The sequence below is a fragment of the Ascaphus truei genome, chromosome 17 (genome assembly GCF_040206685.1).
Source record: "Ascaphus truei isolate aAscTru1 chromosome 17, aAscTru1.hap1, whole genome shotgun sequence".
NCBI lineage: Eukaryota > Metazoa > Chordata > Amphibia > Anura > Ascaphidae > Ascaphus > Ascaphus truei.
In genome coordinates, this window is record NC_134499.1 from 27,867,835 (window position 1) to 27,893,143 (window position 25,309).

General features: G+C 46.2%; 1 protein-coding gene across 2 annotated transcripts in view; it reads left to right on the forward strand.

Moving 5' to 3' along the window:
• The window catches only part of LOC142468200 (sodium- and chloride-dependent creatine transporter 1-like), an 89,882-nt gene that overhangs the window by 42,634 nt on the left and 21,939 nt on the right, over positions 1 to 25,309 (forward strand). Inside the window, exons 9-14 of one of the 2 annotated variants that reach the window (XM_075574459.1) lie at positions 1,142 to 1,254; positions 2,020 to 2,157; positions 3,231 to 3,333; positions 8,442 to 8,542; positions 9,653 to 9,823; positions 12,002 to 12,136. In XM_075574459.1, the coding sequence (XP_075430574.1) occupies positions 1,142 to 1,254; positions 2,020 to 2,157; positions 3,231 to 3,333; positions 8,442 to 8,542; positions 9,653 to 9,823; positions 12,002 to 12,136 (761 nt within the window). Of the gene's footprint in view, positions 1 to 1,141; positions 1,255 to 2,019; positions 2,158 to 3,230; positions 3,334 to 8,441; positions 8,543 to 9,652; positions 9,824 to 12,001; positions 18,695 to 25,309 lie in introns of those variants that run through there. The other variant, XM_075574460.1, reaches the window with a different exon arrangement.

Below are 25,309 nucleotides of genomic sequence, written 5' to 3' on the forward strand. Positions count from 1 at the left end.
TATTTAAAGTGAGACTTTGGAGGGGGGACTTGATGTCCTCAGGCTGCTCCCTTTTGTGTGATGTCACTGGGAAAGAAAACACATAATTAGCAAACATTTCTCCATTCAGGGGCTCCCAAGAAATTTTCCTGGGCGATTATGTGAGATTGCACCTTTAAATGAGCAATCCAAAACAGTGATTTTTTTTTTTTTTTAGAGAGGATTTAGAGACGAGGGTGCTGGGATCTCTCTGCTTTTTAAAGCTCCCGCATCACGTGGCCAATAGGAAGTCGCGCCGATGACATCACGGCTTTGGAAAGCGGCCCTTACGTGATCCCTATTAGCTGAGTGGAGCAGCTACCAACACCTCCTCTGGGGGGAACTATCTCCGGAAGCAGGGTGTCCCCAGAGCTGAATTTAACGGGGTTCAGCTCCAGAGACACCCCGCTTCAATACAATGCAAAAAGAATGGGGCTGGTTGGATTGCCTCTTTAAACCAGCATCAATTTTATTTAATGCTGGGGGGGGGGGGGGGTTCACGTTGATTTTATTTTTACATTATTTGTTTTACAGTATTAGATATTTTCTTCTGATACCAGTGAGCAAAAAAAAGTTAAATTTCCCAGAAAACGTGGGACGTGATTTAGCTGTGTGGGAACTAAATAATGTTTAGAGAAAAAATATTCCCGGGGAGGAATTGTTGCTTTAGCCCAGGGGTGGCCAACTCCAGTCCTCAAGGGACACCAACAGGTCAGGTTTTTAAGATATCCCTGCTTCAGGACAGGTGGCTCGGTCTTTGACTGAGCCACCTCTGCTGAAGCAGGGATATCCTGAATACCTGACCTGTTGGTGGCCCTTGAGGACTGCACTAGGCCCACCCCTGCCTTAACCCATTCCCTCTCAGAGGGGCCTGCAACCCTTTGCAAAGCAGAGCTAAAACCAAACAAAACAGGAGTGCGCCTGCAGGTCCCAAAATCTCCTTCCTTCACCCCAATGTGACCGGTCAATACAGCAATTTAGCTGCAAGACAACAATTCTGGGTAGTATTACATTTGCTTTCACTATTAATTTACCGCCCGCTTTTACACACAGGCGGGAACATTTGGGGGGGGGCTGTTCATTTCTTTTGCTGGTTTGAGGAATTCTGCACATTTTTTCCCAGGTCCTGGTCTGGCCTTTATCGCATACCCGAAAGCTGTGACACTGATGCCATTCGCGCCAATCTGGGCCGCCCTGTTCTTCTTTATGCTTTTGGTTCTTGGTCTTGACAGCCAGGTAATCCCAAGAAATCGTGGGTATCTTTAACACTTACTGTGCCAGAGAAAGCACTGCTGGGGACATCTTGAAGGGATTATTTACTAAGCAGTGCTACTCCAGAACACACCTTCCAGCACGGTTTAGTAAATATGGCCCATTGAAGCAAAAGGGCTGTAATGCGTCTTCTGGTGCTGAAAGATGTTTTACGGAGTACCACCATTTAGTAATATATGGGCCTAAATCAGCATGGGAGAGGCAGATCAAGTCCAAAGATCTCTGGGATCCACAGATCAGAAATCTCTGGGATCCACAGATCAGAAGGGGAAGGGAGTTGGTGAGCAGATCTGGGCCGTGTGATCGCTGCACAAGGGATCCCATGGTTCTGGTGCTGTGGGCAGTTCTGGCAATCTAGGGGTTACTGCACCCACAAGAGAGTTCTTCATATATGTAACAGTGTCTACAGAGCCTTCTGAACCTCACTGTGAAGTCAAGTGCAGAGCACTTGATAGGTTGATGAGCCACAGAAAAGTATCCCCCAGCCTGCGAAGATTCTACAAATATACATTTGTGTGCTTTGAGGAAGATTGCAGTTGATTAAGGAAGCCAAGTACGTGGATACGTTGTTAAAAACGTCTTTGTTTTTGGGCGCCAAATGTGGAAGTGAGTGGGGATGTAATGCACTGTGACATCGAGTGACGCTGGCAGGTGAATACGGCCGTCTTCCTGGGTCTGACCATCTCCCGAGGTTTAACGCATTTACTCTTCCCTTCTATCTCTGAACAGTTTGTGGGGGTCGAGGGATTCATAACCGGGATCATGGATTTGTTTCCTCACCCTATTAACGGCTTTGTGCGCAGGGAAGTCACCGCTGCATTGTGCTGCCTGTTGTGCTTCATCATCGACCTCTCCATGGTGACCGAGGTGAGTAGAAGACAAAGTAGCACACGGAAAGACAGTGTAGCGCACGGGAAGACAGTGTAGCGCACGGGAAGACAGTGTAGCGCGCGGGAAGACAGTGTAGCGCGCGGGAAGACAGTGTAGCGCGCGGGAAGACAGTGTAGCGCGCGGGAAGACAGTGTAGCGCGCGGGAAGACAGTGTAGCGCAAGGGAAGACAATGTAGCACAAGGGAAGACAATGTAGCACAAGGGAAGACAATGTAGCACAAGGGAAGTTAATGTAGAATACTAAGGAAGACAAAGTAGCACAAGGGAAGAGAATGTAACTCAAGGGAAGAGAGTGTAGAATACTAGGGAAGACAATGTAGCACGAGGGATGAAAATGTGCTACATTTGCTTCCCTTGTGCTACATTTGCTTCCCTTGTGCTACATTTGCTTCCCTTGTGCTACATTTGCTTCCCTTGTGCTACATTTGCTTCCCTTGTGCTACATTTGCTTCCCTTGTGCTACATTTGCTTCCCTTGTGCTACAAGGGAAGACAATGTAGCACAAGGGAAGATAATATAGATTACTAAGGAAGACATTGGTGACATACTCTTGACCAACCATTTCAGGATGCAGGGAGACTCCTGTAACTTCCCCCCAAAGTTGACAAGAGAATTTCAAACAAGCAGTCACCCCTATATTATTGATTTTAACTGGATTTTTTCCTTTGATACATGTGGTGCCGGTTTGTGCCCTAGATTTCCATCTTTCTTTTGATCCATATCTGCCAATGTTTCTATGGTAAATTAATACTATGGAAGGATATACGATATTTGTTGGAGTTATTGAGGAAGCTTTAGGCAAATTGTGAATTGACTCCTTTTTTTTCTAGTGAAAAGGGATTTCAATGCGATCATTAACCAAACGGCTAAAAGTGCAGGACACAAATAAGTTCCTACCTTAATATGTCTCTGCGTCAGCTATTTTTCAGTGCTGACGTGTGACAGGCGTTGAACCCCTCTAAGCAATGTAGTATTACAATTGTACTTGCAGTTCAATGTGTCCTTACCTGCATTTCTGATTGGTCATCTCCTGTGTTCTGTAATTACAGGGGGGCATGTACGTCTTCCAGCTTTTTGACTATTATTCGGCCAGTGGTATCACTCTCCTGTGGCAGGCGTTCTGGGAGTGTGTGGTCATCGCGTGGGTTTATGGTAAGATCTCTGTGGGGCAAACTGCTTCTGGGGGGGATGCAGGAATACGGGGGACACTGCACAAAGCCACGGAGAGGTCACTGGGGGCAAAAGTGTGGGGAACGCAGTGCTCAAAGTGCTATCAAATAAATAATTGTCTGATTTCAAGAAAGTCTAAGGTCCTTATTTACTGGACAATTCTAAGATGTAAGGCAGCTTAATGCCCTTTTAGTTAATCTGTCCCTACGCCTGTTAAACAAGATGATAAGCTATTGCCATTTTAATAGGGTTATAATAATAGCACTACACATTAAATATTCACAGGCTGCAATCCCTGTCCCACAGGTGTACAATCTCGTTTTTGACTTCTCTCTTTTCAACAGATTTGCACTAAAAGGACAGAAAGTGATTGGTTTGCTTTTTTTCCCCCTAAGAAATCCATATTTATTTAAACGTAATTTGTATAGACCTGTGAATTAAAAACTAGTGTTACTGCATACCACCTGGTGCCATAGTCTCCCGCTTCAAACACTGCTAGAAATGTTACTTTTGAGTGTCAAACCAAGTTAATAATGGTAATCCCGTTTCACACAGTTGGGTGAGCCGGGGCATGTAGTACCATATATAACAAGTTGGAAGGTAGAATGTGAATCCTGAGTTCCACTCGGTAATTACTATGAAGGCATAACACGCTTTCTAACTGCATCTGCCAGAATAGAAGTTTCGAATTAATGAACATACAACCCCAGCAAGCGCTAACCCCAGAACCCAAATGTATGCAACAAAAGACAAAGATACCCAATGCTACATCCAATGTGACAAAATACATACAGTAGTTAAATACTTCCTTGTTGGTATTCTCATAAGGGTCATTTAGTTAAATCCTTTGGCCAAAGCGTTATAAGCTGCAGCCACTTCATGGCATGACCAGTACGCAGGTCCTAACATTACCTGTGAAAATTCGCATTATAATCTGCAGTGGAGGGAGAAGGGTCTCAGAGGACCTGTCCTGCACAGGAACATGGAAAAACCTGCTACTTAAAAAGTGTGGAGGGGTGAGCTTAAACCCTGGGAGGAGGGGTGAGCTTAAACCCAGGGAGGAGGGGTGAGCTTAAACCCTGGGAGGAGGGGTGAGCTTAAACCCAGGGAGGAGGGGTGAGCTTAAACCCAGGGAGGAGGGGTGAGCTTAAACCCTGGGAGGAGGGGCCACCAACCTCCAACCAACTGATGCACGTTGAATATTAATAAGCCCACAATCTCTAACCCCAGAACCCACCACATCATATATATGATATGCGGGGGTACGTTTCAGAGGTCCGTGGTACACGAGAAGGAAAGAGCAAGGCAGGACATACAGTAGTGCAAATGCAGCTTTTATATGTGCATTTGCACTATACTGTGCCTTTCTCTTTCCTTCTCGTGTACCACGGACCTCTGAAACGTACCCCCGAATACCTCTTACATCCACTTGGAGATATCACTTTGTGATAAAAACACTTTTTATCTCACATCGTGTGAGTTGAACATCTATAGTCTTTATCAGCACTTTTATATATTTTTCCTAGCATTATTGCACTATGGTTTTTCTTCTGCTTTTAATTTCACACGTACCCTGAGCGAAAGTTTGTACTCCGTATTTGCTGCTACAGGAGAGAACTTTTGAAACGCATGTACTGTAAGCGAGGAAATACAAGGAGAGGGTCGGCCCCCGGCATAAATTATGCATCCACGGAAAGCTAGTGGTCACGCGTTGGGGTTTGTTTCAATAAGAAGATTATGTGAAAAGATAATTGTGTCAATTTATTATCTGCTGTGGTCAAGTCCTCAGGGACTGGTTAATGCAAACCAAGAGAAACTTCAGCCTGAACTAATTAAATTGTGAAGGCCTTAAAGAGGCAATCCAGGCATGGGATTATATTAGCCATTTTTTAACACAGGATTGAAGCAGGGGGGCTCGAGGTGAACACGATTAATTTCACCTTCAGGGACCCCCTGCTTCCGGAGACACAGACCTCCCTCGGTAAGGGGTGACGGCAGCTGCTCCGCTGGGCTAGCAGGGATCACGTAGTGGCGGAGGTTCAAAGCTCTCGTGACCTGCGGGCCAATAGGAAGCCGTGACGTCATCAGTGAGGCTTTCTATTGGCCCGCCTGACGTGAGAGCTTTAAACCTTGCCGAGATACCGGCACCTGCTTTGGAGGTCTGTATCTATGAAAGCAGGGGGTCCCCGGAGCTGAAATTAACGGGGTTCAGCTTCGGAGACCCCCTGCTTCAAACATGTGTTAAAAACAAAATACAAAAAAAACACATGAACTGCTCCTTTAATTCAATAGGCTGTGAAGCCACTTCCCAGCACTGGAGAAAGTTTTGGTCCCATTCATTTGAACGATGCTGATCTCTCCAGACTGGGACGGCTCCAGGTTATTGGGGCACAAAGCAGACTCAAAGTTGTCCGGGACCAGAACACCGGCCATAGCGTGTTGTTGGGGACAATTGGTTGGGGGGGGGGGGGGGCACTGTCTGATGGCTGCTGGTCACACACCGCCAGGAGACAGAACCCCCGCACTGTTACCTACAGCGATATCAGAGCTGGAATGCAGCAGAAGTGGGGTCCCTTGAACCAATGAGGGCCCGAAGTGGCTACTTACAGCCACCACTGTCTTCAGTATTGGAAAGCAGCTCCACAGAATATTGCATGAGAATAAAGAGAGCTCCAGTCCCAACCCAGGTATGTACTGCACAACTCAATCTCCGCAAGGTGCACTCAGGGCCTCCATAAGGGGCAGCTGTCCCAGGCCCGGCGACTGAGGAGGTTGGGCCTGAAAGGAAGTTGGTCTCGGCTTCTGGGATTGGCCGAGATGCAAAGTCCATTCCTCTGCGGAAAAAGCTGAGCACTCCCCCCCTCATTCCCTTTGGGCCTTAGGTCACATCTGAGTCCCAGGCGCTGTTCTTGTTGGTGGAGGGCCTGGGTGCACTGGAATATTTAAACTGCAGAACTGTCTCCGTCTGCTCTGACCTTCCTCCCATAATGAACACTTGGTATACTGATAATCACCATATTATAACCATAACATCAATGTTTAAGGTGACACCAAGGTCACGATGGGACAGAAACATTGACCTTGCTTTCACCGATTGATTGCATCATCAATATTTTGTAAGATTATGTTTGATTTCAAATGAACCTGTTGGAACTGCATAATGTCCCTGAATAATCCACGAAAACATATCCGATTTCAGGCTCCCCCTCCCCCCAAAAATTTTTAAGTTACCGTTTTGGTGACTTAAATAAAATATTGCAGACTCCATTAGTATTAGAAATTAATTATGTCCCTTCCGTTTTGTTGTGTGAATTAAAACTGCAAACTGCAAAAGAAAAAGCATAATAAAAACAACAATTCATTATGATCGGGCGGCGGATCCCATATAAAACCAAGTGACCCCGAACGACCTTGTTTGGTGCCAGGTTAAGACTCTTATGTGGTCCGTACATGTTGATTTTTTGACTCGGAGACGTGCTGGTCCCATAAGGCTGAGTCCCTGCTGGCGCTGAGTGCGCTCATGCTTGGAGAGCGCTCCAAGCATGAGCGCCGGGTTGTACGCGCGGGGGAGGGAGCGGGGGGGCATTGCGGGTAGTTGAGCGCGCGGGTAAGTATAGATTTTTTGTTTATGTAAGCGCCGATTGCGGCTGAGCGTGTGTGCACCGCGTGAGCGGGGACTTACATATACCTATATATGTAAGTCTCTTCCACAAGTGCCACCCGATCAGCGCTAGCGGGGACTTAGGCAGAGCTTATAGTGCCGGCGACGCGACGTCACCCGAAAACAAATGCATTGCCGCGTGCGCGTATAGTGCGCGCGACATAGCGCCGGAGCCGTCGCGAAAACTGGTAGCCGGCAAAATTTGATTTTTCAAGGGCTCTCGCGTCACGTGACGGCCTTTGAACAAATCAAATTGCCGGAAACATGCGCCGCCGTCCGGCGAAACATAACTTTCGCCGGTGGCGACGGGTGACGTCACCCGTCGTGTCGCCGTCGCCATCAACGGCACTATAGGCACGGCCTTAGCCTAATTCAGCAATGGGAGACAGGATCAGTCACCGCAGTGTAGCAGCATTCCTTCCCCGTACAGTTTATCCAGTGGATGTATCATCGGCTGAGCCGTGCCTTATACTCTGGCGCCATCTACTGCCCGCTGAAGGACAGGCATGGCGGTAGGACATCCGGTAAAGGTCGTGCAGTCCCAACACTGCAGCTCCAAATCTATTCTGCCTAATATTATTTATCGTGCGTCAACAATGCGTGCGGCGCTTTACTACTTTACAATGCAAGGTAAATAAATGGCAAGCGACGGCAATAAGTTGGTATTATTTACAGCCGGGGAATGATAGCATAAGGTAATGGGAGACCCTGCCCCGTGGTTAACCCTTTATTTGCTGGTGTTTTACCGCTTCGTAAGAATTTGTTGCTGTTCTCAGTGAATTCGGGCATATCCGCTACATATGTATTTTTGGGGTTTGACTGATGACGGCTTCATGGATTTACTTTGCAAACGATAAGGGGCCGGGGGTGGGGGGCACACAAATTAATCTGTTGCTGTGAGAACGGACGGTTTATTCAATAGAAGACATTAGATAAGGATTGTATAAACCAGGGGTCTCAAACTCAGTCCTCAAGGGCCACAAACAGGCCAGCTTTTCGGGATATCCCTGCGTCAGCACAGGTGGCGCAGTCTTTCACTGAACCACTGATTGAGCCACCTGTGCTGAAGCAGGGATATCCATAAAACCTGGCTTGTTGGTGGCCCTTGAGGCTTGAGTTTGACAGCCCTGGTATAAACCTTTCAAAGTATTTGTTTTTCCTGGCAATATTAAAAGCAATGCGTTGATGGCCCCCTGGCAGTGAAGGGGTTAAGAAAGTGCTATTAAAAATAGCTTTGAATGCTTTCATCTTCAATACCTAAACTGCACATTGCGGATTTCCCTGGCTTCATAATCCAATCTTGCGTATCAATTGAAATGTACAATAACATGTCGTGCTCCAAAGACCTGAACTCCGCAATGTGTTGGCGCAAAGGATTCTGGGGATAAATATGCAGATGGGTATTTAAAGTGCCGATGATCTCGTGCAGGTGCTGACAGGTTCATGGATGACGTCGCCCGGATGATTGGTTATCGCCCTTTCCCTTACATGAAGTGGTGCTGGTCAGTCCTCACTCCCTTAGTCTGTGTGGTAAGTGTCTTTTAACTCGACATCACAAATATAACATGGCCGTATGTATACGCATATCAAGGCCTCCAGTCCTTTCTCCGTCATGTATGTGTGTGCAGGTCTGCAGGGATTTGTCCTCTTCTTTAAATCTTCCGAGCACATTCACGTGTCTCGGACAGGTGCACAGCGCTGCCTTTCCCCATAATCACTCAGCGTACAGTGCTTCCACTGCAGCCAGGGATTCTGGGTAATGCCATGCAAATGAGCACTCACAGTGAGCCACTTCTCATCCATTCTCATGGAACCCTTTAAGCGTACACCTGCTGTGTTACACAGCACAGCCTGGGTTAAAGAAATGGTCTAGGACATTTTGGTCGTGGCCGTTTCGCCGCACTCACCCCGCCGCCGGGACTGTCGCTGCATGGTAAGTGCCGAAAACTCCCTACCCTAATTGCTAAGACCCCTTAAATTAACCCTTTACCCTAACCAGCGCCAGGGAATTCCAATGATGGTCCGTCTGCAGCCGAACGTCGGTGACCAAATGTCCCGTTCCGTAAAGAAGTGCATGGTCAGCAAACCACTCACAGACGGCTGTTTCCGCCCTCTGAGTCTCATCGGTGTGAGGTTGGTTACTGGCCATGCATTATGAAACAGGTAGGGGTTACAAACCAGGTGCACAAAGGGACAAATACCCCCCACTGTACAACGAATAGAAAAATCCCTTATGCGCACATTATTACGGCGACCGTGATTGATGCACAGTACCACTACTGTTTAATAGTAGGAGCGGCTCAGTGAGTAAAACCACTGAACAATGACACGGAGTTTGAAGCAGGGGAACCTGGTTCAATTCCCAGTGTTGGCTCCTTGTGACCTTGGGCGAGCACGTTATCCCCCTGTGCCTCAGGGACTGAAAACATAGATTGTAAGCTCTGCAGGGCAGGGACTGTGTCTGTAACATCCCTACGTGCAGCGTACCGCGCGCTATAATGTAACTGACGCGCTTTGTGTCCCATTGGGAGAAGAGCGCTATATGAAATAAAGTTACAGTATTATTATAATAGCCGTTGGCCAATAAACCTGCCTGATGTACATTTCCTGGACTCACTCTTATGGTCTTTGTCTTCCCAGGGCATCTTTTTGTTTCATGTGGTTAACTACAAGCCGCTGACTTACAACAACTCCTACGTGTATCCCTGGTGGGGAGAGGCCATTGGCTGGGGCCTTGCTCTGTCCTCCATGCTCTGCATCCCGCTCACTGTCTTGTGCAAGCTGCTGCGTTGTAAGGGCTCTCTGCGGGAGGTGAGTTTTGCCTGAGGAACTTCAACTCGAAACAAAAGTGCAGATTAAAAGTGCAATTCTGCCCACCCGTTTTGTTCCCCCCCCCCCCCCCCCTGAGATTCTTACCTCGGCAGGTGCCCCCACTATCCACCCCTGCTGGGGAAACAAAATGGAGGTATACATCTCCCACTGCACGCCAGCCAATAGGAAGCCGCGACGTCATCGACTCAGGGGTCGGGCTTCCCATTGTCCCGTGTGCCGCTGGAGATTTAAGAACCAGGAACTACCTAGGAGCACCTTCCGGGGTAAGTATCTCGGGACGCAGGGTGCCCACCGGAGCTGGAATGACTGCGGTTCAGCTCTGGAGACCCCCTGCTTCAGAACCCTCACAACAACAACACCAATGGGGATGGAACGCTCCTTTAACTTGTAGAATGTGCAGAGTATCACACAAAGGGGGATGTACATGAAACCCTTTCCCAAAGGGCTAACCATCTAATTGTATGGGGATTTAACATGAGTGCCAAAGGGTCTGGCCCTTGTCCCGCACCAGATTCTTCCGCTTCAAAGGGCAGTCTCACATAACGAGACAGAGTAATTAATCTCCCTTAAAAAGGATCCAATTATCCTTTAAAGTGATTTTTTTTTTGTAAAAATAAATTCATTTCTATTTACCTAGCTCTATGTAATTCTTCTTCTTCCCCTTTATCTCTGCAAACTAATTATCCTGCCATTATTAGCCAAACAAAATAAAAGTGGATATTAAAAAAACCATTGGTTCATCAATATTACCTGTATATGCAACCGTTTACACACACAAAAGACTGTCGGTCAGGGGTTTTCTACACCAGTCCTCAAGACCCCCCCGACAGGTCAGGTTTTCAGGATATCCCTGCTTCAGCACAAGTGGCTCAGTCGAAGATGAGCCTCCGATTGAGCCACCCGTGCTGAAGCAGGGAGCCACTGATTGAGCCACCTGTGCCCAAGCAGGGATATCCTGAAAACCTGACCTGTTGGTGGGTCTTGAGGACTGGAGTTGAGCCCCCTGCATTAGGTAAAATCACTCCAAAGCATCTGGTTGCTACGAAGACGTTGTGGTTTAGATCGACAGAGCTCCGTTAGTGACATGACGAGACGTTAACTTCAGTGAACGTCTCATTAAGTGCTAACGGGGATGTTAAAGCTCACTAACGATGCGTTTAGTGCCGTTTTCAGCCGTAACAAGCTCCTGCGTTATTATAACGAACGTTGGTGCTAATGATCTGCAACAGAGGTGTTCCCTCTAACCGCGCCGATCCCCAGCGCTCCGTTATGGGTAACGCAGGGATTTAATGTTACGTTAGTTAGGTCAGAGATAAAGGTGGCGTTACCCCCATCCAGGCCGGAATAGGTCTGTTACAGGGTCTACATAAGTGCAAGACCCCAATTGGATATCATTTAACTCTCATACTGTTACAGGGTTCTCTTCCTCTCCTGTCTGCTATTTGTTAACTTAAATGAAACACCTATTCAGGGTCGGGATGGGAGTTATGCCACCTTTGGGTAAGCGAGGCGTAACGCCATGTTATGTGAAGTTAACACATGGCCATACTAACGTCATCACATGGCATGAAGCCTATGCTGATGAGATCACTAGCGGACATTTGTGGAAAGCCGCTAAACTGTGGAAAACTAACCTATTTAGGTAACATCCTGCTAGTAGCCCAGATGTAACAGAGCTCTGTGTATCTGCCCCTTGGAAGGTCACTCATTAAACTGGGATTGTGCCAATGGGGTGGGGAGGGGGGAAACTTCCATTGACTTCAGTGTGCGATAATGACCCAATCGGCACTATCGCAGTTTATTGAATAACCCCCTACTGTACGTTTGAAAAATATATCTTTAAAATAGAAGTTTTGCTTACCTACATTTTAAGCTATAAAACATGCACTGTTCCAACGTGCGGGAAACCGTTTCAGGCGAGGAGACTCTGGCTTGTGAAGCCAACACAACATAGACAAACTAATCCCCAAGGTGCAGGTCTCCTCTAGGACAGAGGCACAAAGGAGAGCTCTGCTCACACGTTCACAATGCAATTCCTCATTTTCTGTAACAGCCAAGAACAGAGGAGGAGGAACGTTTCGGGTCCCATATGGACCGGTCACCGGGCGAGTCTGATGCCCGGGTGTTCTCTGATGCCTTGTCTTCGTTCTTTTGCAGCGCTGGCACCTTTTGACCACGCCGGTGTGGGGTCATCACCATCTCGAATACCTCACTCCTGAGGCCGAGGCCAAGCTGCTCCCACCCGAATCCCTTGTCTCAGTCAACACCGAGAAGCTCACCCTGTTTGAAACGGTGATTTGAGTCCTGTTGCCCTTCCTGTGCCGGGTGCTTGTCAGCCCTGCTTGTTTGTTGCCTACTTGTGCCAATCCGTCCAATCTGTATTTTATTTCTGTACAGCTATACAAAGGGGGCAGAGCCTGAGATGGGGCATCTTCTAAGGGAGAAGACCAATCCAGTTGTTTAGTCCTCATAGTCCTGAGCCAGACCAGGTTCCTGAGACAATCACCCAATATCCCAAAGTTAGATAGTTTCACTAGGGTGCAAATGCATTTGTTAGTCCAGATCTCCCCCGAGCAGAGGTTTAAGAACTGATTTTACATTATTGAATGTCATTACTCCATGTAATCATAAGATCTTGGTCCAGGCCATATTTGCTACGTTGACCCCAGTGAATTCTGGACCTCATGCATTGCTTTGGAAATATGGACCCCCAGCATTGGACTAGAACCTTATGAGGACATGGAGGCAAATTGGCAATACTTGGAGCCTAATTTAGAGTTTATACGTAGTCTTGCAAATGACGTTGGCGTAAAGAAGTTGGCGCAGCCCCGTCTCTATTTCTCAAACAAGACCTCAGGGTAGAGTCGGGCACAACAGAGACACAAACAAATGGAGGTTCATTATTATTAGTATAATGAGGTCTTATATTAGCGCCATTGGCGATATGTAATGTATACGTTGGCGTGATGATACATCTGCGCGTAATAATTACGTCTGCTTAACCCTTGCAATAAATGTATCAGCACACACTCTATAAAATGAGCCCAGAGGTAAGATGATCAGCCCCTAGTTTGATCATTGAAGGACCAGCTGTTCTAATGTGTATTTTAGGCTCTAGAGCAGGGATGGTCCACTCTAGTCCTCAAGAGCACCCAGTCACCAAACGGTTTTAAGGATAGCCCTGCTTCAGCACAGGTAGCTCAATCAGTGGCTCAGTAATTTCGGCATTTTGACTCAATGGTGGCCCTTGAGGGCTAGAGTTGGCCCCTCCTGCTCTAGAGCAACTGGAATAAGCTCCAAAATCGCCGTGATGATGTGAGGTGTTAGGTAGTACCTCTGGGGTACCTCATCATCAGGGATGAAACATACATTGTTGGCTGCTTTGTTATTAGACGTAGGTTAAAAATGTAGGAATTAATGGCAAGCTCATTTGTGAGGAGCACTGACATTGTATATTTGTATGCCAAATACATTAACTCAAGCCCTATACATTCTTTCCCTTCCCTGGGGTCTTGGTCTATTCTGAAGAATATCAAGAATATCAAGCATTGGCAGGTAGCGTATGCGCACATATAGTGCGATAATTACAGCCATATCTCCAGAAGGTGTATGTTACAAATGCTGGGTTCTTAGGTGTAAAAACTAACAATAGCGCTCTAACACACCCTAAATGTGACAATATACAATTCAACCACACATGTGTGAATAATAAAGCAATGTGATAATAATAACAATCAAGTGATCTAAAGAAAAAAATTCTTAGGTGTAGTCTGATTTAGCTCCTGGTCATTATAGATGCATAATAAGTAAGGGTCCTTAATTTTAAGAACAGTCATCTAACTCTAAACTGGACCCTAACACAAGACAGGTGGGCGCCCACGTTGATATACTTAAACAAAATTATGAATAGACATGCCGCCACGCTGTCCGTCATGTCGTTAGGTAAATGAACCCCACACCAACAGTGTTTTGCGACAATTTTTAGCCATTCAGCGCCTACGCAGTGAGTTTGAGCTATGACTCCACCGTCATTCGCCAACTCTACATCTGCCTCTTAGGGGCTTATTATATATGAGCCAAAGCAGCCAATCGGCCCATTTTTGGCGCTCAATTCCCCATTCAAGTCCATAGATAATTTTGTCCCCAAAATGACCGAATCGACCGCTTCGGCTGATTATAAAATAAGTTTATTCGTGTATATCAGGGGAAAGGGATGAATTAATGGTGCAGTTCCACTTCTTAGTCCCAGGCCCCCCTGGCAGTGAAGGGGTTAACAGGCCGTACACTACATTCCCTTGATAACATAATTCGGGATGAAACCGTCCTGTATTTTCTTACTTGGGACGACCCTGCCACTCCCCAGGGAGGGTCTATTAACACACGACTTCCTAACTTCGGGGTTCCTGCTGCGTTTTACCCTCCGGAGGAGATGATCTCCTAACAAATGTATTCTTTATGTACAATATATGTTTCTCTCTTTTATTTGGTGCAATTACGCTTGCAAGTCTACATTTGCGATCATTTTAAGCATATCTAACGAGTTTTAACAACGTCAACGACGGTGTGACCCGGCTTATCGCTTATCCGTTCCTGCAACTGCATGAACGTTGCAAAACCTTTAACCTGCGTTTTTTGGTTACTACTTCAACTGTGGCAGCAAAGTGGTTAACGGCGCTGCCTTGGACGCCATGGGGTTAACTCCATGAAGTGTGATTGCGCCGATCCAGGATCTCCCGTTGACTTGAATGGGTAATGCCGAATCCTTTATTAAACAAGCCCCTATCTCCGTTCTGTCTAAGTCTAGGCTACGAAATGTGTGTCCGGTGCCATTGAATGATTGCGTCAGTCCTGTTTTTTTTAACCCTTTCCGTGACAACAGTATATGCATCAGTGCAGTTCCATATTGCACAGAAGGGGTCAATGTCACTTTAAAAATGAAACCAGGGCTACAAACCCCCAGGATGTTTAGAACCTGAAGATACTGCGTCCTCTTTGCTGCCAGTGTTGCTGGCCTTTTTGGCAGTGAAGGGTTAAATAAATGTTTTTTTTTAAAAGCCTACATTAAGGCAAAATCCCCTTTCTCCCACCAAAGAGGAAACCATGTGATACTTGAGTAGAAGAAGAGTAGAAACTGTTTCATTCCATCCCTATAATAACTGTATCAGGTGGATCCATTGTGTGTTTCAATGTGAATCTTTTATTATTACTTATTAGTGCGACCTTAGTTGCTACAACACTGTGTTCCATTCACCGCACACAGCTTATAACATCAATGTGTCATGATCATCCCTCGGGCACACTGCACTTGCATTTTAATGGGAAACGTGATGTTTTGAGTAAGTATGCACTGAAGTTTAAGAAGTTCAGATGCTAAAAATGGGAATACAAAATCAGGACAGGATCATTATCACACTGCAGCCATTTTTTTGAGCTGGGCTGCATTAATCCTCACCTGCTTACTGGGAAATGAAGAAGGAACCAAATCCAAGAAGGTTATTAGGGTTACAAACAAAACTGTAATGTAATCTCCATCTCAGCGAGGCTGACCCAGCACCCATACTGTTCTCCCAGACAAATATTCTTACACCCTGCCCTATGTTGTAATAATTGAAAGATATGTGAGTCTGGATCGTGGAATGGAACACAGTGTCACTGTCCTAACTCCATGTCGTCAAGATGGTATTCCATTTCTATTAGTCTCCTTAGAAATACAGGACTATCATTAACCATGATGTACTGGGGCTAGAGTTTAAAAAAACCAGAACTGGATCAGCATTTCATGGGGATATGAACACAGGGTGGTTACAATGTAGTAATCCGTAAGGTCACCTCTAATACAGTAACTCATAACTTGGTCAGCATTGGAACACGCAATGGTCCTTTACTGCCACAGGTGCCTGCAACGCATGACTTTGCTATTCAACTCAGACCCCTCTGGCAGTGAAGGGGTTACACGGATGCAAATAAATAATGTATTTTTTACTAGAATAGTATTTTTGTAGGTATAGATTTACCAACTGCGGTATAAACCCTGGATATAACAGATGAAGACGCATAACAACGTCACTGCCCAAAGGAGAAATATAGACACTATAAAGACATTGTAAGGAACATTTACGAGAATGCCACATCAACCATTAGATTATATGAAGATATAAGAAAAATAAAGATTAGCAAGAGAGTGCGGCAGGGAGACACCATGCCACCAAATCTTTCCATAGCAACACATGAAGAATTGTTCAAGACATTGAATTGGGAGAAAAAAGGAATCAAAATCAACAGTGAATACTGAGTCGCCTGCGATTTTGCAGAGGATATTGTCATTTTTGCCACAAGTCCAGAAGACCTTCAGCAACGAATCGGAGAACCCAAGCGAGTAAGAAGGCAACCTCCGTGTGTATCTCAGCGAGACCAAAGTGATGGTCCACAAACAGGTCAACTCTGCAAATATCGCACTAGAAGAAGTCGAAGACTATGTCTACCTTGACCGGCAAATCACAATGGATGGGAACCTTTGCGAATGAAACAACGGGAGAATGAAGATGAAATGGAGAATGTTTGGATGCAACAAAACAATCTTTCAATGAAACCTTCCACTGTGCCTCAAGAGGAATGTTTTCAACCAGTGTATTCTGCCCGTGCTCACGTACGGACGTGCGAAGATAATTCTGAAGCTTCAGACAAACGCAAACAAGTATGGAGAGATGCATGCTGGGTATTGCCCGAAGAGACCGGAAAAAGAATGAATGAGTTTGAAACCAAAGCAAAGTCTGTGACATCATCACACGGGGGAAGAAATGGCAGTGGGACGGACATATCGCAAGGAACTTGACTAGATTCCAAGTGAAACTAAAAGACTGAGATGATGACAAAGTAAGATTCGAGGAGGCAACGTGGATAAGAGAGGCAGTAACCGCAGTACCTGGAAGACCATTGGGAAGGCTTCATCCAGCAGTGGATCGACAAGGGCTGAAGATGATAATGTATGTGTGTGTATATTTATATAGATATATTTATGTACATACGTATACGCACACATGGCACTGAATAATTCATTAATATTCCTGCCACTCAAGTTGTTCCTTGTAACCATGTACACATGAAATTGGTTTCTGTAGTATTATTCCAAATGGCACTCCGTGTCACTGTTTGTGGTTAGATGGTGAGGAGGGAGAGGTTTTCTTTAAGTAGAAGCATGGCATCACGCTGAGCTTTGCCATAGCTCTTGGGCAGTGCAGTCTCCCAAACCTGAGTACTGTAGTTCAGAGCATCTATTGATGTCTGTCGCAGTATTGTGCTGGGCGTCTGTAGCTTGGCATGTGAGCGATGAGCTGACGGGCTCTGCAAAGTGTTACTTTTTATACATCGCATAATGCGCAAATGTAGCTGTCCTGCCGACCTACAGTATTATTGCATTTGTGATAGTTGTTTACAAAATTACATGAGGAATTTTCAGCCATTAAAGTGAACCGGCTACAACTGGCCCTCTGAAGGCACAGCAGGTGTTAAGTTACCATCGAACAATCTGTTCCTTGGGGACTGGTTGTTGGATGATAACCACACTCCTGCAGTGTCGTTTTTTGTTATCACCTTTGCACAACTCTAGGCTTTTAAATGTTAGTAGATTTAGTGACTTGTTGAGCAGTCTGGAAAACGATGCGCTTAAACTATGCAGGGAAGATATGTTAAAGGGATTAAACAGTCATTACATGACCCATTCCTTATCAAGTGCCGGTGAATAGAAGTGAATGGGTTAAAAGGAGACCAAAATGGAAGGATGACCATGGGTTTAACTGTTTGATCTCTTAGGGTGCTGGAGGAGTTTGTCTAGTGAGGGTAACCCAACTTCTGCAATGCCTTGTCGCCTTGTGCCGTAGCAGATCCTACTGTGCTGTCAATACCGATCACATACCATGTATGCTTTGCGCTGCAGGAGTTAACCAGATTCACTTCTTTTTGTTTCCCGCATTTAGGATCAGATTTAGACTTCTTTTCCCTCGGGGTTCATGCACCAAACTACTTAACTGCCCATGGCAAATGGGAAGACGTGTCTGTTAACACCACTGTTTTAACTCCTGTACAGAGCAAGGTGTTTCTGGCAGGGAAGGGGTTAATAGCTGTGCCCGCACTTGCGCTCGATGTCATGTGACTCAACGGGAGAAGCTATTTCCTGCGCATTTCTACACAGTGACAATTTCATTTCCAATATTCCTCTGTGCATCGGACCTAAGCTTCGTCCGCCTAAGAAGCTGGCACCAAACCGGGGAGAAGAGGGTTACTGTTAGACGCTGGCACTTTAGGATTAAATAGTAACCCGCTAGCTGTCTTTACCTTGCTCAGAAAGATTTTAGCACCATCCGTTTGAATGGAGCTTGAAACTACCCAAGCAAGGAGCAGACTGATGCTTTCTTGCTGACAGACAGCGGGTCAATGCACTGCTGTTCGCTCAGGCAGCGAACAGGTTAATAGCGTATGCTCCCCTTAATACAAGCTGTAACCTCTCAAAATCGCGTACAGCCCCGATACATTAGCGGGCTTCTAAACATTTACTTTGCAATGTACTTCGTAACTGATATTTATTGTAACTTCTCGCTGTGCCTCTGGGGGCAGCAGAGAGAACATTGTGCACTGTTCTGTAGATGTAAGAATCTGACGCTTTCCACTTCACTGCAGTTTCAGGAGAATCCTCCCCCAAAAATGGCACCAAAAGTTCTACCAAAATGGCCCATATTGTAAAAAAAAAAAAAAAAAAAAAATATTTCTCAGACCCCCTCCCCCTATCACCGCCCCCCTGCTTAAGCAAGAATTTTTTTGTTTTACAAAGTCAATCGAATTTCAGAAGTAATAGAACACGCACTGCCTGCTGACTCTTCAGCGCTAATTGAATTTCCTACGAACTTGCGTATCGGAGCGAACTTCCCAAAGAAATAGGGGATATTTGCCAAGTTCGACGAAGTGCACAAAACGTTCGCGCATTTCGCATATATGGTTTCTACGTCAGACGGTGAGATTCCTTTCAATTGCCTAAGGTAGAAAATAAATGGCCCTGCTGATTTGAACCATCAAGCCTCCCTATACACCAGGGGTCTCAAACTCGGTCCACAAGGGCCACCAACAGGTCAGGTTTTATGGATATCCCTGCTTCAGCACAGGTGGCTCAGTCAAAGATTGGGCCACCTGTGCTGAAGCAGGGATATCTATAAAACCTGACCTGTGGGTGGCCCTTGAGGACTGAGTTTGAGACCCCTGCTATACACTCTTAAATAAATCAAGTGTTTTTACACATTTTTTAATCGGCCTTTTTTTAGCCTTTCTGCAGCGACTCCAGTTTTTATTCTTTATCCTGTCAAATGCGAAGATTTCTGCTCACGCGTGTGTATTCTTTCATATAAATAAGAGTAGGGCCTGTTGAATTAAATCCTTATTATGTCTGATTAATGTGGGATAGTCTTAACCACTTTGCTGCAATGCGTTGCTGGCCTCTCTTGCAGTGAAAGGGTTAACATTTCATCGTTCTGTCTTTTACACACCAACATGTATTTTTTTTTTAAATTAATTGTGAGAACAATGTTTTAAGGAGCTTTGCAGGCTGGATGCGTTTTTAAATGGGCTTTGTTCTGTAAAGTGTAGTTATTTGCACATTTCAGTCCATCTTCTGGTTAACTCCGAAAGGGGTGAGTGTTAAGGAAAGTTACAAGTGACCCTAAAAAGCCTAATGTGGCTATCAGCCCACAGCCTGCACTGTGCAGTGTCCTGTCTATGTCCGCTTTGTGGTCTCACTGAGATACCTGCCCGTGACTTGGTCACCTGCTTATGACATCCTGGCTGCCAAATGTGACCATCACACAGCCGTTGCCTGCAGTAGAATTCATGTGTTTACGTGTGCCATGTCCTCCGTGCATAGAATCCTATATGTGGTGTCACCTGCCTGGCACCTCCCACTCTCTTTTTCTCTCCCCTGCCCCCTATAGCCCCTCTCCCCCCCCCACCCCTCCCCGCCCCCGCTCTCTCCACCTTCCCCTTCCCGCCTCTCTCAACTCTTTCCTCCCTCCCCTTTCCCCCCTCTCCTCCCTCCCCTTTCCCCCCTCTCCTCCCTCCACTTTCCCCCCTCTCCTCCCTCCCCTTTCCCCCCCTCTCCTCCCTCCCCTTTCCCCCCCTCTCCTCCCTCCCCTTTCCCCCCTCTCCTCCCTCCCCTTTCCCCCCTCTCCCCTTTCCCCCCTCCCCTTCCCCCCCTCTCCTCCCTCCCCTTTCCCCCCCTCTCCTCCCTCCCCTTTCCCCCCCTCTCCTCCCTCCCCTTTCCCTCTTCTCCCTCCCTTCCCCACTCCACTTTCCCCCACTCTCTCCTCCTTTCTCCCCTCTCCTTACCCTCTCTCGCTCTCCTCTCTCCCCTTTCCCCCCCTCCTCCTGCTCCCTCCCCCCTTCTCTCTCCCCCCTCTCTCCTCCTGCACCCTCCCCCTCTCTCCTCCCCCTCTCTCCTCCTCTCTCCCCTCTTCTCTCCCTCCCCCCCTCTCTCCCCTCCCCCCTCTCTCCTCCTCCCTCCCCTCCCCCACCCTCTCTCTCTTTCCTGTTCCCGCCCCCCTCTCTCCTCTCTCTCTCGCCGGCGCAGTATTCACACCCGATGTTTTATGCCAATATGAAGTAAAGTCTTTCTATAGGTCATATTTTTATGAGTAGACATTGACTGTATAAAGAAATTAAAAATAAAAATGGCAATAAAAGTCTGATGGGAAGAAAAACAACAAAAAAACGGTTTTCTGGTCTTTTTTTTTTTCTTTCATTTTTACAAAAAGCGTTATAAAGAAAAAAAAATATTTATTTTTAACAAGAAAACAAGATGGTTAAATAAAAGCATAGTGTAAGCCAGTTGTGCTCAACTCCAGGGGTCAGGGTCAAATTTTCACGCTATCCCTGCTTCGGATGTGAATGCGATATGGCGCAAACTTATAAACTGGTGACAATAGTGGCAATGTAATAAGCATATGCAACTTAGCATAAGTAAGTGCAAATTATAATACACAAGTCAGGTGCAGCCGAACACTAGCAGTCTGCTACTCTCACTTAACCCCAGAAGAAGCCGACAGATTGGCGAAACGCGTTGGGCTTTTTGGACGTTGGAGGCCACTGTATCAACCCAGCTTGCAGACGTCAGAGGTCCCGAACAGTCTGCCAGTGAGAGTAGCAGACGGAGGCGACTACACGCGGGTAAACGCGCAGGACGGAGCAGCTAATACCGGAGAAGAGTAGGAGTGCGCCCCAAGTCACTCCTTGCTTATTACCATCGGGGTTATTGTGAGTTGGCATTTTCCCCTTTGTGTTGTTTGGCTATAGAGTAAAACGTTAAAGCACCATCCCTTCTGTGTTTGTGTTTCTTCCTTACATGAGACCCACCATGAAGGTTTAATTCAAGATGCCTCGTTTTACGGAATTATTTGTGACATTTGATTAAGCGTTGGTATCATACATTACCTTTAATCACTTATGGTCACTTTATTTATTCACTTATACTGTATCAGTTTGCGCCACTGACACCACTTTTTTCACTATCCCAGCTTCAGCACAGGTGCTCAATCAGTCCCTGCGTCAGCACAGGTGGCTCAATCAGAGCCTGAGCCTCTGATTGAGCCACCTGTGCTGAAGCTGGGATAGCCTGAAAACCTGACCTGTTGGGGGGGGGGTGACTTTGGGGACTGGAGTTGAGCACCCCTAGTTTAAGGTTCTCCTTACAGAGAGAGGTGAGAGCGCTGTGTGTGTATGTGTCTCGAGCATGTGTGTGTCTCTCTAGCACGTCACACCTTTCACCATTGTGTCCAGTATTTTAGGAGATGCCGCCTGGCAACCCTACTGTACGAACATCTCAAAAGTGTGGTTATACAGCACTTTGAAATCCAAATGCACTACTGTATATCAATAGGGATATTAAAGTATTTATTAATATATCCCTGATACAAACTACCAGGAAAGAAGAGAAGAAAAGAAAAACCTTTGCTAGTATATTTTTATTTTCACTGAAAGAACCAGTATATGTTTATTGCTCAAATGCAGGCACCTTTATCCCCGTGCAAAAATGGAGTCAAAGACACAAAATGAAACAGTAATTGCTGGCTTTGCAACTGCAGACGTGATCCGAGTCCACGATGGATGTTTAAAAATAATAAAGACCATCGAGTGAAAGAAAATGGTAATGCAACATTTGAAAGTAACGACTTATCAGAGATAACAAGCAGTGACATTTTGCTGCAATACGGAGTTTAGTTACCAAGAGACAAAAACTCTTTACACGCGCAACATTGTGTGTTCGTTGCAGAAATGTATATAGAAATATTTCACATACTTTATTTAAAAAAAAAAATTAGGTTTTTTTTTTGCTCCAATTGAACGAAAATTAAATGTTATTTTTGTGTTACCCTAATGGCACACTGTGAGGTGCGCAGTCGAGTATTAAACACCCTATATCGCTACATGAAATTGTTTTCTGCATTTGATGCTCAAGGGATAAAAGGGGGGGATTGGGGTATTTTATATATGTATTCGGGGGTATTGGGGTATTTTATATATGTATTCGGGGGGGTTGGGGTATTTTATATATGTATTGGGGTTGTGGGGGGGTTGGGGTATTTTATATATGTATTGGGGGGTCTGGATATTTTATATATGTACTGAGGGGTGCTCCATGGGATTCAGGGGGGACCGGAGCTGTCAACTGGGGGGGAATCTGAGCTGGTAACGGGGGGGGGGTGGAAATCGGAGCTATGAAGGGGGGGTGGATGGATCTGTGAACACAGGGGGGGGGGACCAGATTGACATGAACGGGGGACAAAGCGAGGGGGAGGGAGAGAGGGGGGGAGGAGAGAGGGAGGGGGGAGCGGAGAGGAGCGGGAAAATTAAATCCCGGGCAATGCCAGGTATATCAGCTAGTAGTGTATAAAACTGTCATGTGGGGGAGTCTTAATATTTGAAGTGCTTAAAAGATATCACCGCTTCAAATACACTAAGGACAGTGTCCCCAATAATGACAGCGCGATTAAATACCACAAAGTTATTTCAAACATATAAGGCAGTTCAATGCAGCGCATATCTCAGAGTAATCAGCGCACAGCATTACTATTTCTGTTGACCAAAGGCCATATTCCCACTTCCCACTGAATGTTAGCAAAGTTGTTTAAGGTTATAATCAGCAGCCAAGTATTTAGATCGCCATAGATTGAAATCAATAAAACAACCGTTCACTATCCGGTGCATATACCAGTGTACTCAAAACATCGCATCCATCAGTCTTTTAACGGAAGCCGTAATGACAGAGTTATTTATGGCTATAATAAGCAGATAGCCACAGACTGAAATCAGCAAAACTGCCAGTGTATCAATTAATCTTTTAACTGGAGCCGTAATCACACTGCACTAAGTGATTGCAGTGTTGTTGTACTTTAAGCAGCAACCACGTTTTCCGATAACCATGAATTAGAATAGATCATCGCTATCTGACCAGTTTCCGATATGCCAGGTATGTAGTCCGTCTGCCCCCGAATCACAAGGGTCCGTCCTCTACTGCACATGCGCTAACTAAATTCCTGCGCGTGCGCACTAGGTTCCATCCTTTACTGCTCAGGCGCAGAAGCAGCTAGTCTTCTACTGCACATGTGCTAACTTTCCTGGACACACGACGCACCTTTAATTCCCGCGCATGCGCACTAGATCGCATCTGCTACTACGCATGCGCAAAATTTATTTCTCGCGCATGCGCACTAGGTCGCATTAGCTACTGCACATGCGCAAAATTTATTTCTCGCGCATGCGCACTAGGTCGCATTAGGTACTGCGCATGCGCAAAATGTATTGCCCGCGCATGCGCACTAGTGCACTGCTGCTACTGTGCATGCGCGACATTTATTTCCCGCGCAAGCGCACTAGGGCACAGCTGCTACTGCGCATGCGCGAAAGTTATTTCCCGCGCATGCGCACTAGTGCACTGCTGCTACTGCGCATGCGCAAAATTTATTTACCGCGCATGCGCACTAGGGCGCCACTTCTGCACATGCGCGATAGTTATTTCCCACGCACTAGTGCACTGCTGCTACTGCGCATGCACGAAATTTATTTTCCGCGCATGCGCACTAGGTCGCATCTGCTACTGCGCATGCACGAAATTTACTCCAAGCCCATGCGCACTAGGGCGTCGCTTCTTCTGCGCATGCGCAAGTTTTTTTTGTTTTTTTTTTAGTCAGTGCAGGGGCAGCATGACCTGAGGAGCTCTAGCTGCAGACACCGGAAGTTCCGGGTCAGACCGCTAGATGGCGTACTTCCCCTGCAGTCCTGGGGACCGGGGTAAGGTTTTTTTTTTTAGGGTAAGGGGGTCGGGGTAAGGTTTTTTTTTTAGGGTAAGGGGGTCGGGGTAAGGTTTTTTTTTTTAGGGTAAGGGGACCGGGGTAAGGGGTTTTTTTTAGGGTAAGGGGGCCGGGGTAAGGTTTTTTTTTTTTAGGGTAAGGGGGCCGGGGTAAGGTTTTTTTTTAGGGTAAGGTTTTTTTTAGGGTAAGGGGGCCGGGGTAAGGTTTTTTTTTAGGGTGAGGGGGCCGAGGTAAGGTTTTTTTTAGGGTAAGGTTTTTTTTAGGGTTAGGGTAAGGTTTTTTTTTAGGGGGTTTTTTTTTTTAGGGTAAGGGGACCGGGGTAAGGGGTTTTTTTTAGGGTAAGGGGGCCGGGGTAAGGTTTTTTTTTTAGGGTAAGGGGGCCGGAGTAAGGTTTTTTTTTAGGGTAAGGGGGCCGGGGTAAGGTTTTTTTTTAGGGTAAGGTTTTTTTTAGGGTAAGGGGGCCGGGGTAAGGTTTTTTTTTTAGGGTAAGGTTTTTTTTCGGGTAAGGCGGCCGGGGTAAGGTTTTTTTTTAGGGTGAGGGGGCCGGGGTAAGGTTTTTTTTAGGGTAAGGTTTTTTTTAGGGTAAGGGGGCCGGGGTAAGGTTTTTTTTTAGGGTGAGGGGGCCGAGGTAAGGTTTTTTTTAGGGTAAGGTTTTTTTTAGGGTTAGGGTAAGGTTTTTTTTAGGGGGTTTTGACAATCCACAAATCCCTGAAAATTGTCACCACCACACACACACACACACACACACACACACACACACACACACACACACACACACACACACACACACACACACACACACACACGTACCCTCCCTCCCCCCTCACTGTATTTTATCAATCTAATTGTAATTTCATGTTTATGATATTTACGGCATGAATCACTTTTGAGAGCGTCAAACTACACAGAAGTTTCACTTATAACGCGTGTGCCTGGCACGCACCTTTTTTTAGGGTAAGAGGACAGGGGTAAGTTTTTTAGGGGAAGGGGACTGGAGGAAGGTTTTTAGGGGAAGGGGACTAGAGGAAGGTTTTTAGGGGAAGGGGACTGGATTAAGGTTTTTAGGGGAAGAGGGACCGAGGTAAGGATTTTAGGTTAAGGGGTTTTTAGGGTAAGGGCCAAG